At 40.4% G+C, this 15783-nt stretch overlaps 1 protein-coding gene across 1 annotated transcript in view; it reads left to right on the top strand.

Annotated features, from left to right (window-relative positions):
* Positions 1-2056: 2056 nt before the first annotated feature.
* Positions 2057-15783, top strand: part of ITGA8 (integrin subunit alpha 8) — a 139625-nt gene continuing 125898 nt past the window's right edge. The window contains exons 1-2 of the mRNA XM_072154271.1: positions 2057-2304; positions 5144-5274. Coding sequence (XP_072010372.1) covers positions 2144-2304; positions 5144-5274 — 292 coding nt within the window. The 5' untranslated portion in view covers positions 2057-2143. The remainder of the gene's footprint in view (positions 2305-5143; positions 5275-15783) is intronic.

The following is a 15783-nucleotide window of genomic DNA, read 5'->3' as shown; positions in this document are numbered from 1 at the left end:
GGAAATAGTCGGGAAACCCAAAGGAAATGCGGTGTGCGGACCCTTAGTAAATGTGCCCCATTGAGTCCAAAATTGTGCAAAAATAGGAGCATGATTTATTTTAAGAAAACAAGCCCAAAGATAAATCAAAGATGGAAAGTAGTCAAAAACAGTAAAAACATGTAACAATACATATATATGTCCTTATATATTTTACCTCGGACAAATCCTTGCCAAGAATATAACTTTCAACAGTTGAATAGATGGTAACATAGTTGCAGTGAGTTGCTGTTCAGTACAAGGGGGAATTTTATCCCTGGAATACAATGACATATGCCTGATCTTACATGTTGTAGAATATGATATGATCTCTGGACTACAGTATATCATGTCTGATCTTATAAGGCATAGAATAAGATGTGATCCATGGGCTACAGTGTAACATGTCTGATCTTATAAGGTGAAGAATAAGATCTTATCCCTGGACTACAGTATAACATCTTATCCCTGGAATAGATTATAACATCTTATCCCTGGACTACAGTATAACATCTTATCCCTGGAATAGATTATAACATCTTATCCCTGGACTACAGTATAACATCTTATCCCTGGAATAGATTATAACATCTTATCCCTGGACTACAGTATAACATCTTATCCCTGGAATAGATTATAACATCTTATCCCTGGACTACAGTATAACATCTTATCCCTGGAATAGATTATAACATCTTATCCCTGGACTACAGTATAACATCTTATCCCTGGAATAGAGTATAACATTTTATCCCTGGACTACAGTATAACATCTTATCCCTGGACTACAGTATAACATCTTATCCATGGACTACAGTATAACATCTTATCCCTGGAATAGAGTATAACATTGTATCCCTGGACTACAGTATAACATCTTATCCCTGGAATAGAGAATAACATCTTATCCATGGACTACAGTATAACATCTTATCCCTGGACTAAAGTATAACATCTTATCCCTGGACTACAGTATAACATCTTATCCCTGGACTACAGTATAACATCTTATCCATGGACTACAGTATAACATCTTATCCCTGGAATAGAGTATAACATTGTATCCCTGGACTACAGTATAACATCTTATCCCTGGAATAGAGTATAACATCTTATCCCTGGACTACAGTATAACATCTTATCCCTGGAATAGAGTATAACATCTTATCCCTGGACTACAGTATAACATCTTATCCATGGACTACAGTATAACATCTTATCCCTGGAATAGAGTATAACATTGTATCCCTGGACTACAGTATAACATCTTATCCCTGGAATAGAGTATAACATCTTATCCCTGGACTACAGTATAACATCTTATCCCTGGAATAGAGTATAACATTGTATCCCTGGACTACAGTATAACATCTTATCCCTGGAATAGAGTATAACATCTTATCCCTGGACTACAGTATAACATCTTATCCCTGGAATAGAGTATAACATCTTATCCCTGGACTACAGTATAACATCTTATCCCTGGACTACAGTATAACATCTTATCCCTGGACTACAGTATAACATCTTATCCATGGACTACAGTACAACATCTTATCCCTGGAATAGAGTATAACATCTTATCCCTGGACTACAGTATAACATCTTATCCCTGGATTACAGTATAACATCTTATCCCTGGACTACAGTATAACATCTTATCCCTGGACTACAGTATAACATCTTATCCCTGGAATAGAGTATAACATCTTATCCCTGGACTACAGTATAACATCTTATCCCTGGACTACAGTATAACATCTTATCCCTGGACTACAGTATAACATCTTATCCATGGACTACAGTATAACATCTTATCCATGGACTACAGTATAACATCTTATCCCTGGACTACAGTATAACATCTTATCCCTGGACTACAGTATAACATCTTAGGTGGTGCAGGACCTTGGCTACAATGTAACTTTCCTCAGTGATGATGAGTTGCATTCCCTGAGTTACAATGTTGCAGTCTATGAGACCTCCCTCCCCCTCCTCTGACCCTCTCTAGGAGGAGTGAGTGGAGTGCTTGCAGTCACATCAGCCTCAGTGTGCGCTCCTGCAGCCCAGCACTCAGTCCTACCTCTCCTCCATCAGTTCTCAGCTCAGGACCTCTGGATACAAGATGCTGCATGTCTGGAGCCTGGCACTGCCCCTGCTCCTCCTGCAATGCCCCCCTGCAGCCCTTGCATTTAACCTGGATGTAGACAAGGTGACAGTGTACAGTGGTCCCCAGAACAGCTACTTTGGATATTCTGTGGATTTCTACATCCCTGACTCCAAAACGTAAGTTCTGCACAGACCTGGGGCATGGGGTGGGGATGAATACATGGACCCAATGTGCCAGTGCATGTACAATACCCAATATTCATCATTGACTAGCACTGATCACATGGGGTGCTGATGGGTCTAACACTGTGCTGAATCAGTACCTTGTTCTGTGGATGGAGGGGAGTAGGGGGCTTTAGTTTCCCAAAGTATAGAGGAAGTCATTAACCTCTGGCATGCCAGGGCTAAGTGACAATTAGTGGCAGCCCCCCCTCCTTTGTAAGTAGAGGGGACACTGTGCAGGCTGAGATAATTATTAGGGTATGGTGGAGGACCTGGCAATGACCCCTGCAACTTCCTAGATAGTTCTGATGATGCAGCTATGTATGGATTCAGGGAGATTGGATGTGTATCTGTTATCAGTGTGTATATATACATCTACTATATATTATTAATTATTATTATATCTCCAATGACACATTTCATATTTTTGCTATGAGAGAGGTCAGACCTTTCTGTATATATCAGTAATATGGGGAAGGTCTATGGTTATTACAGTTATTTACATGTGGGGTATAGAGAGAAAGGGGTTGAATGTCTGGGTTCAGGGCTGTATAATTTTAATGATCCTCTATATGTGATTGAGATTGGGACCCAGCAAAAAAATTGTAAAAAAATAGTAATTTTGTTTTAAAGACACTTTTTTGTGTCTTTAAACCCATAATCTAAGCTGCAAAATGTGAATGTAGAGATGGCTGAGATGGTGAAACAGAATATATAAGATAGAAAGATATGAGACAGGCAGACAGATATTGTGGACAGAAATATTCCATAGATAGAAAGATAACATAGATATGTATTTATATTAGATTATTAGTCGATAGATATGAGATAGATGATAGATAGATTATCTATATATCTATCATCTATCTACCGTAATTATCTAATTAGGTCTTCTATCTTTCTATGTACTACGGTATGTATGCATCTACTATTTATGTATCTATCTATCATAGATAAATTTTAAATATTAGATAGACACAGAGATAGATTTAAATCAATTTAAATAGATAGATAGATAGATATGAGGTAGATAGATAGATAATAGATATGATATAGATAGATAGGAGATCGATAGATAGATAGATCGATAGATATGAGATAGATAGATAGATAGATAGATAGATCGATAGATATGAGATAGATAGATAGATAGATAGTAGACTCTAATACATGTATTCCTTCTTTATATGAGAAGCTTATGTTGGATCTTTCTTTTACTTTATCTACATACATAGCTCATGAGGGAAATAGACCTAGGATAGAATTATAGGATAAGAATATAAGATCGGTTTTTACAACTAGACAAAAGCAAACTGCCTGTAGTAATACATGTCATGACTGAGTGTTTGCAGACTCCAACTACCAGACATTAATAGGAGAATGTATGAGAGCAGTGGGAGAGATAATAGTGTCCAGGACCTACTGTGATAGAAACAGAAAGTCCTCAGACATTCATAGATATGAGATAGATAGAGGATAGATAGATAGATATATATGAGATAGATAGATAGATATGAGATAGATAGATATGAGATAGATAGGAGATAGATAAATAGATAGATATGAGATAGATAGAGGATAGATATATATATATATGAGATAGATGGATATGAGATAGATAGATATGAGATAGATAGAGGATAGATATATATGAGATAGATGGATATGAGATAGATAGAGGATAGATATATATGAGATAGATGGATATGAGATAGATGGATATGAGATAGATAGATAGATAGATGATTGATAGATAGATAGATAGATAGATAGATAGATAGATTGATAGATAGATAGATAGATAGATAGATAGATAGATAGATAGATATGAGATAGATGGATATGAGATAGATACATATCTGTAAGACAGATAAATATATAGAAATATAAATGATAGATAGATAGATAGAAGACAGTCAATGTAATGATTCCATAGCAGCACAGCTGAATGTGTCATTTACCTTTCTTTTGGGCACAGTGATGAGACCCTGTAGTAAGATAATGAAATGGATAGGAAGGGGATGGATAGACAGAAACAGCATAACAATAGATGGATTTAACTTTTTTTAAGAGAACAAAACCTGGTGCAGCTGGTGCATATCATCCATCTATGTTATGGGATAATCTTTTTTCATTGCAGTGCTCTAAATTTTCATAGATATATATGAGATGTAGAAGAATTAGATGTATAGATAGATAGATAGATAGATAGATAGATAGATAAGAGACAGATGGTTAGATAGATATACAGATAGATAGGAGATTGATAGATATATTGATTGATGGATAAATAGATAGACGTAAGATAGATCAATAGATAGATTGGAGATTGATAGATACATATAGGATTGATGGATAAAAAGTTAGATATATGATAGATAGATAGATAGATAGATAGATATGAGATAGATAGATAGATAGATAGATAGATAGATAGATAGATAGATATGAGATAGATAGATAGATATGAGAAAGATAGATAGATAGATATGAGATAGATGGATAGATAGATAGATATGAGATAGATAGATATGAGATAGATGGATGGATAGATAGATAGATAGATGGATAGATGGATAGATAGATAGATATGAGATAGATAGGAGATAGATATGAGCTAGATAGATAGATATGAGATAGATAGATGGACGGATAGATAGATATATGATAGATAGATATTGGATAGATGGATCAATGGATATATAGATAGACCTATTACAAATCTGTACATATAGACACATCTGTATTCGCTATAACGTACTGATCATCTCTCCACTATAACCCATTTTCACAGAACCAGCGTACTGATTGGAGCCCCGAAAGCCAACACCACCCAGCCGGAGATAGTGGAGGGAGGAGCGGTGTACAGCTGCCCATTCCCCAGCGCAGGGAGCGGGTGCAGGAGGATTCCCTTTGATAACACCAGTGAGTATGACTACACCATGTGTGGGAGAAACACCTTCTGCTGATGACACGACCACATGGCGGCCGTTCCCTGCTCATCGCTTGCTCTCTATAGCTGTTTGTTCTATGGAATTAGTTGGACAATTTTGGTTGATGTTATGGAAGCTACAACGATTGTAGCCGCATGTAGAATGGGTATGTAGTAGATCGTAAGCTCTTGTTGCTACTATATGCCTTGGTTGGTCTCAGATGTTGCTTGTGAAGCTATCAATATCAGGTGATGGACACAACATGATGGGGTAGGGTGATAATGGTGATTTGGTTGCAGATTACTCTGCAGATATCAGAGGCCTATGGCTTCATGACAGACCCCATTTAGTGTTTAAAACTGCAAAAATGTCTTTGTTTTGGCATTGCCGCATTCAGAGAACCTTCATTTTTCCATCTTTCATAGGAGTATGAGGGTTTGCTTTTTGTGTGATGAATCTTTTTTTGATAAGTTCACATAATGGCTTAATTAATTTTTATTAACTTTTTCTTGGGCCGGACCTAAAGAACTGAAATTATGTCATTACGTGACATAAGGGATAAACTTTATTCGACTGGTTGGAATGAGTACAGTGATAGTGATAGTTACACTTTCTCCACTTTGGCATCTAAAATAACACATTTAGGGGAAATAATAAATGTATCTGAAATCTCGGTCATTGAAACAAGTTGTTGTAGCTGCCACCTGATCGCACAAAAAGCTAAACATAAAGAGCTAAACATTGTGTATCAATATCTGTCTGCTTCCGTCAGCATTAGGAGAGCCAGGACTGTCACTCTTGTAGCCATCACTCTTCTACATACTTTTGCCCACTGTCCTACTGAGTTAACTTAGGCCCACCAGATAAAATTATTATGTTGGGCCCAAGCAACATGTAGATACTAGAAGCCTCCATATTAAGTTTTGTTCTGCTAGATCTTCATAGGACCTTTCCAGGAAAAACTTACCCTGCAGCAGCTCCTGGTTCCCTTGCTACATCCAATTCTGGGGGACCTGCTCAGACCATTGGATGTCACGTCTATCACTTCCTTTGTTGTTTACTGGACTGTGAAGGACACTCATTGGCTGATTAGCTGATTATCCCCCAGAACTTCTAACAGATGGAGGTCCAAAGCTGGAAGAACCAGAGTGACACGGGAATCGAGATTCCGGGCTTATTGTTTTAAGATTTAGTACTGGGTTAGAGTCTGGTTGCACTGGAGAATCCTCTGGTGGGTCAGTCCGACACTGATTTCCCCCACTTCTCAGCTCAGAATCTCTTAAGTGTGTCTCAGGTCTTACCTACTGTCAGTCACTTGGTGGTAACCCAATATCCTTCTTGTCTCAGGTTGTGGATCTTGTACTAGTGGTTCAAATGCTTGTCTTCTGCTAGATCTCTAAGGTCCAGTATTGGGTTAGAGCATGGATGCGCCTAAGGATCCTCTGGTGGGTCGGTCCGACACTGATTTTCCCCACTGCTCAGCTCAGAATCTTGTGTGTTTCAGGTCTGACCTACTGTCAGTCACTTGGTTATCACCCAATGTCTCATTCTTGCCTTAGGTAGTGGATCCTCTTCTACTGGTTTAATGGATTATCATCTGTTACATCTCTAAGGTCCAGTTTAGGGTTAGAGCATCGGTGCACCAGAGAGTCCTACTTTGCTCTAGTGGGCCAATCCAAAACTGGCTTTGCCCCTAGTACTCCACTCATCATCTTTCAAGTGTGTCTCTTTCGTGGTCTACAAAATTACCACCCAAAGTCATCTTCTCACGTCCTCAAGTGAGTCCTGAGCTACTAGTCTGGAGAAAGGTACCAAAATGTTAGCGTCACTGTCCCTCTTATATCCAACATCTTCCACATACCACATGTGTGTACTGGTAATCATTACACTGCTGGTCCATGCCAAAGGGTGGATTAGCATTGTGACCCACTCAACCCAGCCAAAACATTAAATATCATGTGAAGCATAAAAGATGCAATTATAAGACATTAATGTAACATATGTAACATAAAAATGCAATAAACCAAACAATTACAGTCCACAGTTAAGATAGGGGCTCCAACATCACTGTATAGGTGACACTGGACTCTGGATCCTAATGCCCATGCCCTCCCCCAACAGCCCTGCCTGCTTGCTTCTGCAAATCCTAAATGATAAAGGAGAACCACAGAGACGATCCTTCCCTGCGCCAAAGTGTGGACATGTAACAAGACAGACAGAAAAATAATACAAAGGGGAGGTCGACAATCCTGGTCACAACTATGGTAGCATATAAAGTACAGAATGGTATAAACAGATGAATAGTCAAGAACGTAAGCCAAATATTTAAAAACTAGCAAGGGAAGCGCAGACAAGAGAGCCAGCAAGACCAGCAATGAAAATAGAGCACACAGGGAATTTATCAGAGTAGGAAGTCTGCTGCAGTTGATAGGGGCAGTGCTCTGAGAATGTCAGAGTCAGCCATTGCTGGTGCAGAACAAAGTTTGCAGAGAGCCGTGCAAGGTAGATTCAACCAGCAGTTCAGCCATAGAACACTGTTCAGACTCCTGAATGAAAAGGACCAGATATATTTGATCCATTCACCTGACAGTTTTTGGCAATGAGTAAGATCGAATAGTCAAAGCTCATGTATCAGGACGGTTAGACAAAGAGTTTGTATGTTCTCCCCGTGTTTGTGTAAGTTTCCTCTGGGTCCTCTGGTTTCCTCCCACACTCCAAAACATACTGGAAGGTTGATTAGATTGTGAGCCCCATTGGGGAAAGGGGCCAATTTGGCAAACTCTGTGTATCGCTGTGTAATCTGTGTGTGCTATATAAATAAAGAATTATTATTATTAATGTTATTTTATAGAGTACTGGTCTTGGTTTTTAGCATGTTTTTGCATGAGGTTTAAGCCTCGTAACCTCGGCCTCTTACATTTAGTTCTCTATGTTCTGTTTTATACATTTCACAGATTTCTTCTCTTTTTTGAGCTTTGATGGCTCTTCCTTCCATGCGTTTGTCTTGTGTAATTTTAGCCTCTTATTATTGTTTTCTCATGCCTCTCACGGTGGTAATGACTTCCACATGTTAATTAGAAGCCAGTAACGCATTGTTTCCTATTGTCTGCGTTACATGCTTCTAGCTCCATAGCTTTTATTAGCTTTATTATTGGATCGTTGTTCCCTGTTGGTTTTCCTTCTGGCGTCTGAGTCTGGTCAGGACATGCTTCTTCTTACAATGTTTCTTTGCAATGAACTTCCACTGCACTTGGATACATTCACGTATGATGATCCCTACACTATGGAGATTCGAAGGGATGAAATTCCTTCCGCGTCCCCATGGCTTCCATCATTCCGGCTGTTTCCTTTCTTGTTGTCTGTTTCCTTTCTACTGTTCATTTGCTCAAGTTCTTCACTAATATTGATAGGAATCCACATGTATTATGTAATTATTTGGCCGTCATTCACAAAGCATTATTTAAAATACTAAAAGGGGAGATTTGTTTCAGAAAACCCAGCTCGAAACATCCTCTTAGGGGAATGAATCTAGATGGTTCCCTATCAGGGTCATCACCAGAGCAGAGAACAGATACAATGGGGCTCATTTACTAAGGGTCCGAATCACGCATTTTCGTTTGGTTTCCCGACGATTTCCGATTTGCCCTGAATTGCCCTGGGATTTTGGTGCACGCGATCGGATTTTGGCGCATCGGCGCCAGCTTTCACGCAACAGAAATGGGGGGGGGGGGCATGGCCTTTGGACAAACCATCGGATTCGGAAAGACTGCGGAATTTAAAAAATAATTTGTGTTGCATGATCAGCACTCACTAGCACCAGGAAGAAGAAGGTGAACTCCGGCAGACCTTGGCGCAACAGCGACACTTGGTGAACATCAGGCGCACAGACCTTAGTGAGTCCCGGCAGATCCGAATCCTTGTCGGAGAACGCACCGCTGGATCGCGACTGGACCGGGTAAGTAAATGTGCCCCATTGACTTGGACCATGATTTTGATGACCCATTGAGATAGGTCACTACTAACAAATTGGTCAGGGCTGACAACTAGTCACACAAGTCACATGATCAAATAAGGACATTGAGCTACAATTCAAAGCATAACCACTATACAATGTATAGTGCTTGGTATGCAATGAATAGGCAGTGGGACTCATCTTAATCTGCAAACTTTTCAAACAGCTGGTTGGTGGACCTGTTGCGGAATAGCAGTCATAAACCCCGCCCCCGAGGATTCGTAAAGGCCACGCTACACATAAGCCTAAGCAATGAAATGATGTTTGAGTCAGGTTGAGGCTGCACATGAATACAACAGAATTGATGTTGGGTTCTAAGCAGTGGGCACTGGATTAAATTAGTAAAATAAGTTTATTTTATTTATTTCAACTCTAAGCCCCATTTAAGTAGCTTTAAAGTTTGACAGCCCCTTTAGTGATAGGGGTAATACCACACAGAGCCACTATAGAATGCATGGAGCTGTGCTTGGTGCGCTCATCTAAATGTGCAACCTCTTCAACCAGCCGATTGGTGGGTTTATTGGGCTATTACAGTCAGTGGCCCTGCCCCTGAGGATCCTTTTTTTTTTCAACAATAAGCAGCATTAAATAAACTTTGAGTTGGACAAACCCTAAAGCAGTGGTGGCGAACCTATGGCACTGGTGCCAGAGGCGGCACTCGGAGCCCTCTCTGTGGGCACCCGGGCCATCACTCTTGCATGAAGTTCACCAGACAGAACTCAAAGAATCTGCCTGCAGAATCTTCCTACAATGATGGATGAATTTGCCCTCCTCTTTTCAACTGCGTTGGTGTCCCTAGGAGGCTGAAGGATTGAAAGTTGTCAATGAACAAGGAGAAATACATTACTGCTTAAATTGCTGCGCTGGCACTTTCCAATAAATAAGTGGCTTTTGGTTTAAGTTTGGGCACTGAGGCTCAAAAAGGTTTGCCATCCCTGCCCTAAAGTAATATCTCAATGTTCTTTAAAGCTCTGCCTGGACAGGCCAAGCCTGGGACTACATATATACTATAATAGAGTCATTAACATTATATATGGCATACATTATCTATAGTACAGTTCATAAAAGTTCTGTGAGAGCTATAATAATAAATTGCCTTGGCAACCAACTGTTCTAATATAAAACATATAAATTTGTAATGAGACGTCATCATTTATGGGCAGCTTTCCAGAGGAATTCTGGCATTGTGCTGACTCTGTAGTGGATGTACAGGTATAGGGTTTCAGAGTAAAGGATCTTATTTACCAAAGTGTTGGACCCTCCATTTCTCTGAGGTCTACATTCGACATTCTGCGTTCCCATCTGTCATGTCCTGTGTTCTGCACCTTGTAAAGTAGAAGTGATGTGACTGGTAAATGTCTGGCGAGGCTTGTCCGGTCTCCTTGCTTGGATTGTAGTGGTCTAGACTTAATAAACTGTGGCAGGATCTCTTGTCATATTTTTTAAGAAGATCTCCTTACCACAGGAGTGGAAGAAATGGTCTTTTTTTATGAAGCACTTTAGTGTGGATGGAAATTCGGGAAAAAAAAAAACTTTCAACTTGTGATGGGTCTGAAAGTTAGGATCCGGGGGTGTAAGTAGGAGAGACAGGGCCACATAGCGGACTTCTGAGATCCACCTACCCCCTGAGAAAATATACATATTTGTATACTTACACCTTTATACATTATATATAGATGAGCGACCACTAGTCCTGTCGGTCTGTTGTCCCCTCCCTCTACTCCAAAATTTCTTTTCTGAGCTGCCGATTCATGCTGTGTACTGTGGAACATGTGCCTTGTTATATACATATCATAGTGTACAATATAAGGCAAAAAATATATATATATATATAAAATGGTGCTGCTGGGGCCCCCTGGCGATGTAGGTCCCATAGCAGCTGCTAAAGATGCTAATGCTGTAGTTACCCCCCAGAAATGGGAGGCAATGCTGCTAACTATTAAGTAACAAAGCATATATTGTATCCTATATAATACATACATATGAGAGGGAATACAGGTGGTCCCCTACTTAAGGACACTCGACTTACAGATGACCCCTAGTTACAGACGGACCCCTCTGCCCCCTGTGACCTCTGGTGAAGCCTCTGGATGTTACTATAGTCCCAGACTGCAATGATCAGCTGTAAGGTGTCTGTAATGAAGCTTTATGGATAATCCTTGGTCCAAATACAGCTAAAATTTTTGAAACTCCAATTATCACCGGGGTAAAAAAATGTTTTGTCTGGAATACAATAATAAAATATACAGTTTCGACTTACATACAAATTCAACTTAAGAACAAACCTACAGAACCTACCTTGTACGTGGGACTGCCTGTATGGATGTAATGTCCCTGTACTGGCTGTAGAGTGGTAGATAGTAGCCAAACCTGGTGGCTATATGTGTTTGCTGGGTGGTAGAGAAGTCAATATGGGACGACTCCTCTACAGAAGTTAGTTATTGCGGCTGCCATTTCTGCCAAATTTTTGGGAAAAAAACAAACTGTGAATTGATATTTTTGATGCAGTGTGTGGACAAAGTTTGGTGCAATCTCATCCACTATGGCAGTTCTGTACATATAGGAGTGCCTTATCCACTATTAGATGCTAAGTCCCAAAAATATAACTCAATTATATCTCAAAATAACTAAAAACTATAATTTCTTGCACACCATAACTTGGGCCTCTTCCTGCATCTCATTTTCATATGACCCTATGAACATGACTGACTTTGGTTACCTGTGTGGCTTCACAGGGCTCTGATCTGCAAGGGCCAACAGCCGGGGTACATACATAGTCCCCTAGTCCACTTTGCCCCGAACTGGTCCCACTTTGTAAAATTCAGATGAACCCATATCCATTATTCTATATTTCTATATACTAGCCTCACTGGGGCTGCTAGGTTAAAGAGAACCCAACTAACATCTTGGGGCCTTTTCAATGATCAAGTGGCAATTTTTTAATTGGAATAAGATTGTCTTGTTTTTAATTGGGTCACAGTGGGGGCATCAACACAACCACCCTTTCATCTACACACTGACTCACAGGGTAAAAGTAATAAAAGCTAAGTAATATTTGGACCTAAAGAAGGTGCCATTAAAAATATTATTCATCCCACAAAAATCAAGGCCATATAGGGCAAATTTAGGCTATTTAAAGAGTAATGATTCTTGTACTACAACAGCTAAAATGTTATGTGCTTGGACTTGGACCCAAATTAGGCCAATAAGCTAAACTTTAAAGGGATATTTACTCTGTTTAACTTACAATGGGCGAAGGACACCATAAGCAAAGGCCATATCCAACCCAGTGTTGGCCCAGGCCATGCCACTTCCTCCTTATTATATACAATGGGCCATTGGTGGTGGACCAGCCTGCTCATTCATATTTTTAGGGTTAGACATCCCCTTTAAATCAACCCTATCTATAAAGCCTGTTTCAAAAATTCCAAAAACAAACAGCAGTTAATCCAACTCCATAAATCTCAGCCTCATCTTCATCCCCCGTCGTGTGATTATTATACAAACAGATTTGTGGGTTATTTTTGGAACTGCTCCGGCAGACACAATGAGGACGGTTTTTCGGCAGAACAAGGTTTGCACTCTTCAGGGTTTATAAACTGTTTTACTAGATGAGTCTTAAGGCCTCGTGGTGTTTGTTCCACTCCATTTAGGACGTCGTAAAGACAGATCTCAGGGTCGGCACAGACCTCCTACTATAGAACAGTGACTAGAATTTGTTCCCGGCTATGGACAGTGACTTTGCTGTTTAGGCTACTTGGGGTCTCGGGGGGGTCTGATATGAGCTTCTTCCACGTTGGAGGTTCAGAAGGTTGTCTTCTACTCGGCTTATTGAGATTGGCTGCTGTGACCTCACCATAAGATCACCATTATTTCCTATTATTAAATAACAAAGACAAGCTACTATACATATGCAAATCTCTAAAAGGGATTATCCAGCGGATGAGGTATCCTTGGACGTACTATAAATATCTGCACTACACTTGTGCAATGGTCTATAGAGCGATGGTCTCTTCTGATCCCGATTGCTCAAACTACCAGTTCTCACCTATTAATGCCCTAACTAACAGATAGGGGGATACAAGACTATTATAGCACAACCCCTTTAAGGTGGCCATGCACACTAGATGGAGCTTATCTGCAGATTTTGATTGGAATCAACTGAAAATCTAATGTGTACGGCATTGCCCTGATACGTATCGGAGATAGAATTCACCACCACTTTTATTTGGTTGGAAAACCTAGGGGGTCCGAGTCTAAGGACCCAACAATAAGATCATAGTCTGACTATGTATGGTCCAAGTAATTGGACCAGATTCGTTCAACCAAAACTATTGAAACTGCATAACCCCACTCACAACTGCCCCCTCTATAGATACATTAGGACACATCCCTCAATACTTATAAATGTCAAATGTATTAAACCAAAACCAAAACCAGGGGTAACCAAAAACAAACTGTACTTACCCTGCTCCAGCTCCCGCTTCCATCATCAGAGTGTTAAGGGATCATGGACCTCAGTGGTGCCCCGGATTCCTCTGGGATATGGGAAATGGACCAGTGAAGTTACCGTTTTACTGTTTTGGTTATCTCTGCTCTGGTCCCCAGGTTTTTATAGGAATCCTGAAAAACCCCTATCATTCATAATAATAATCAATTATTCAGTTCAGTGTTGGACTTTGGGCCCACAAGATAAAATTATTTAGAGGTCAACCCTTGTTCACCACCTAGGAAACCCCTTGACCCTACCAGCCTCCAGACTTGTTTTCTTCTGTATCTATGTGGGTCCAGTATTTGGTTAGAGTCTGGATCCTGTAGAGTAGTGATGGCTAACCTATGGCACTGGTGCCAGAGGTGGCACTCGGAGCCCTTTCTGTGGGCACTCAGGCCATCACCAGAGATGACTCCAGGTATCTTCCTGCAGTCCCAGACAGCCCAGGACTTGCTGTGCACAGAGATATTTTAAGTGACAGCTCTACCTGGGACTATTTTCTGCTTTATTGGTGTCCTCAGAGTGCTGGTATCAATGAAAACTGTGACAGAGAAGGAAGTATAAATCACAAATTACATTTCTGTGTTGGCACTTTGCGATAAATAAGCAGGTCTTTGTTGAAGTTTGGGCACTCAGCCTCTAAAAGGTTTGCCATCACTGCTGTAGAGGATCCTATGATTCTCTGGTGGGCCAGTCCGTCACTGGGCTGAGTTCAAATCTGTGTTGGAAGCCTCCATTGCAGATTCCATCAAAAATCATTGATGAGGAAGTTTTGGAATTGGCAAAATGATGGAAATCCAAACAGTCAATAATGACATTTGGAAACCCCTTGACCCTACCAGCCTCCAAACCGGGATGTCTTCTTCTGTATCTATGTGGGTTCAGTATTTTGTTAAAGTCTGGATCTTTTAGAGGATCCTATGATTCTCTGGTGGGCCCGTCCGATACCGGGTTGAGTTCAGATCTGTGTTGGAAGCCTCCATTGCAGATTCCATCAAAAATCAATGATGAGGAAGTTTTTGAATTGGCAAAATGATGGAAATCCAAACAGTCAATAATGACATTTGGAAACCCCTTGACCCTACCAGCCTCCAAACCGGGATGTCTTCTTCTGTATCTATGTGGGTTCAGTATTTTGTTAAAGTCTGGATCTTTTAGAGGATCCTATGATTCTCTGGTGGGCCCGTCCGATACCGGGTTGAGTTCAGATCTGTGTTGGAAGCCTCCATTGCAGATTCCATCAAAAATCATTGATGAGGAAGTTTTTGAATTGGCAAAATAATGGAAATCCAAACAGTCAATAATGATGTTATGAGCTCCATTAGTGGCCGATATTTTAAACGTCCGCCACATTGTTATTTATTTGGTTAGGCTCAGATGTTGCGTCTACGTCTTACAAATTTATAGTCTCACTGGTGGACACCACATTCTGAAGCCGTGGATCAAAAGCTCCAGAGTCTGGTGTAGATGCCTCCAGTTCATTGCTCCTAAATCCACCTACACGTGTTTCTGATTTTTTTTTTTTATACAAAAATAGTTTTTTTTTTTACAGAGCCGCTCTTCAGCCTGGACGCATCTGTTCAGCCCCTTGGTCACATAGTTTACGAGATAACATCAGCCTTCTGCAGGATGTGCTTTCAAGAAGGAGAACTAGAAAAAAAATTTGCTTTAACATCCCGAATGTATGAACTGAGAAAGGCAAGATGACCCTGGTTATATGGGGAACATATTCCATGGAGTGAGATCGGCTTCCTCCTCCAGACCGAGCTGAACGGGGAACATAGTTATGAGAGAGAAGCAAAACTGTAGACTAAAGCGTAAGATGCTGAGATACAGACTTGGACTCCTGGATATTGTCCTACAAGACGGCTTCTAAGTACAATCCAAAATCATCAACATTTTGCACATGTCTTTCCTGCAGCAGGACAATTCACTGGTCTCAGCAGAATACAGCCCAGGACTGCTGAGGCCAGTGACTAACTCCAGCAACAAAGAGA

This window comes from Engystomops pustulosus, chromosome 5 (assembly GCF_040894005.1).
Source record: "Engystomops pustulosus chromosome 5, aEngPut4.maternal, whole genome shotgun sequence".
Taxonomy (NCBI): domain Eukaryota; kingdom Metazoa; phylum Chordata; class Amphibia; order Anura; family Leptodactylidae; genus Engystomops; species Engystomops pustulosus.
The sequence above is the reverse complement of the archived record's forward strand: the minus strand, read 5'-3'. Positions and strand labels throughout refer to the sequence as shown.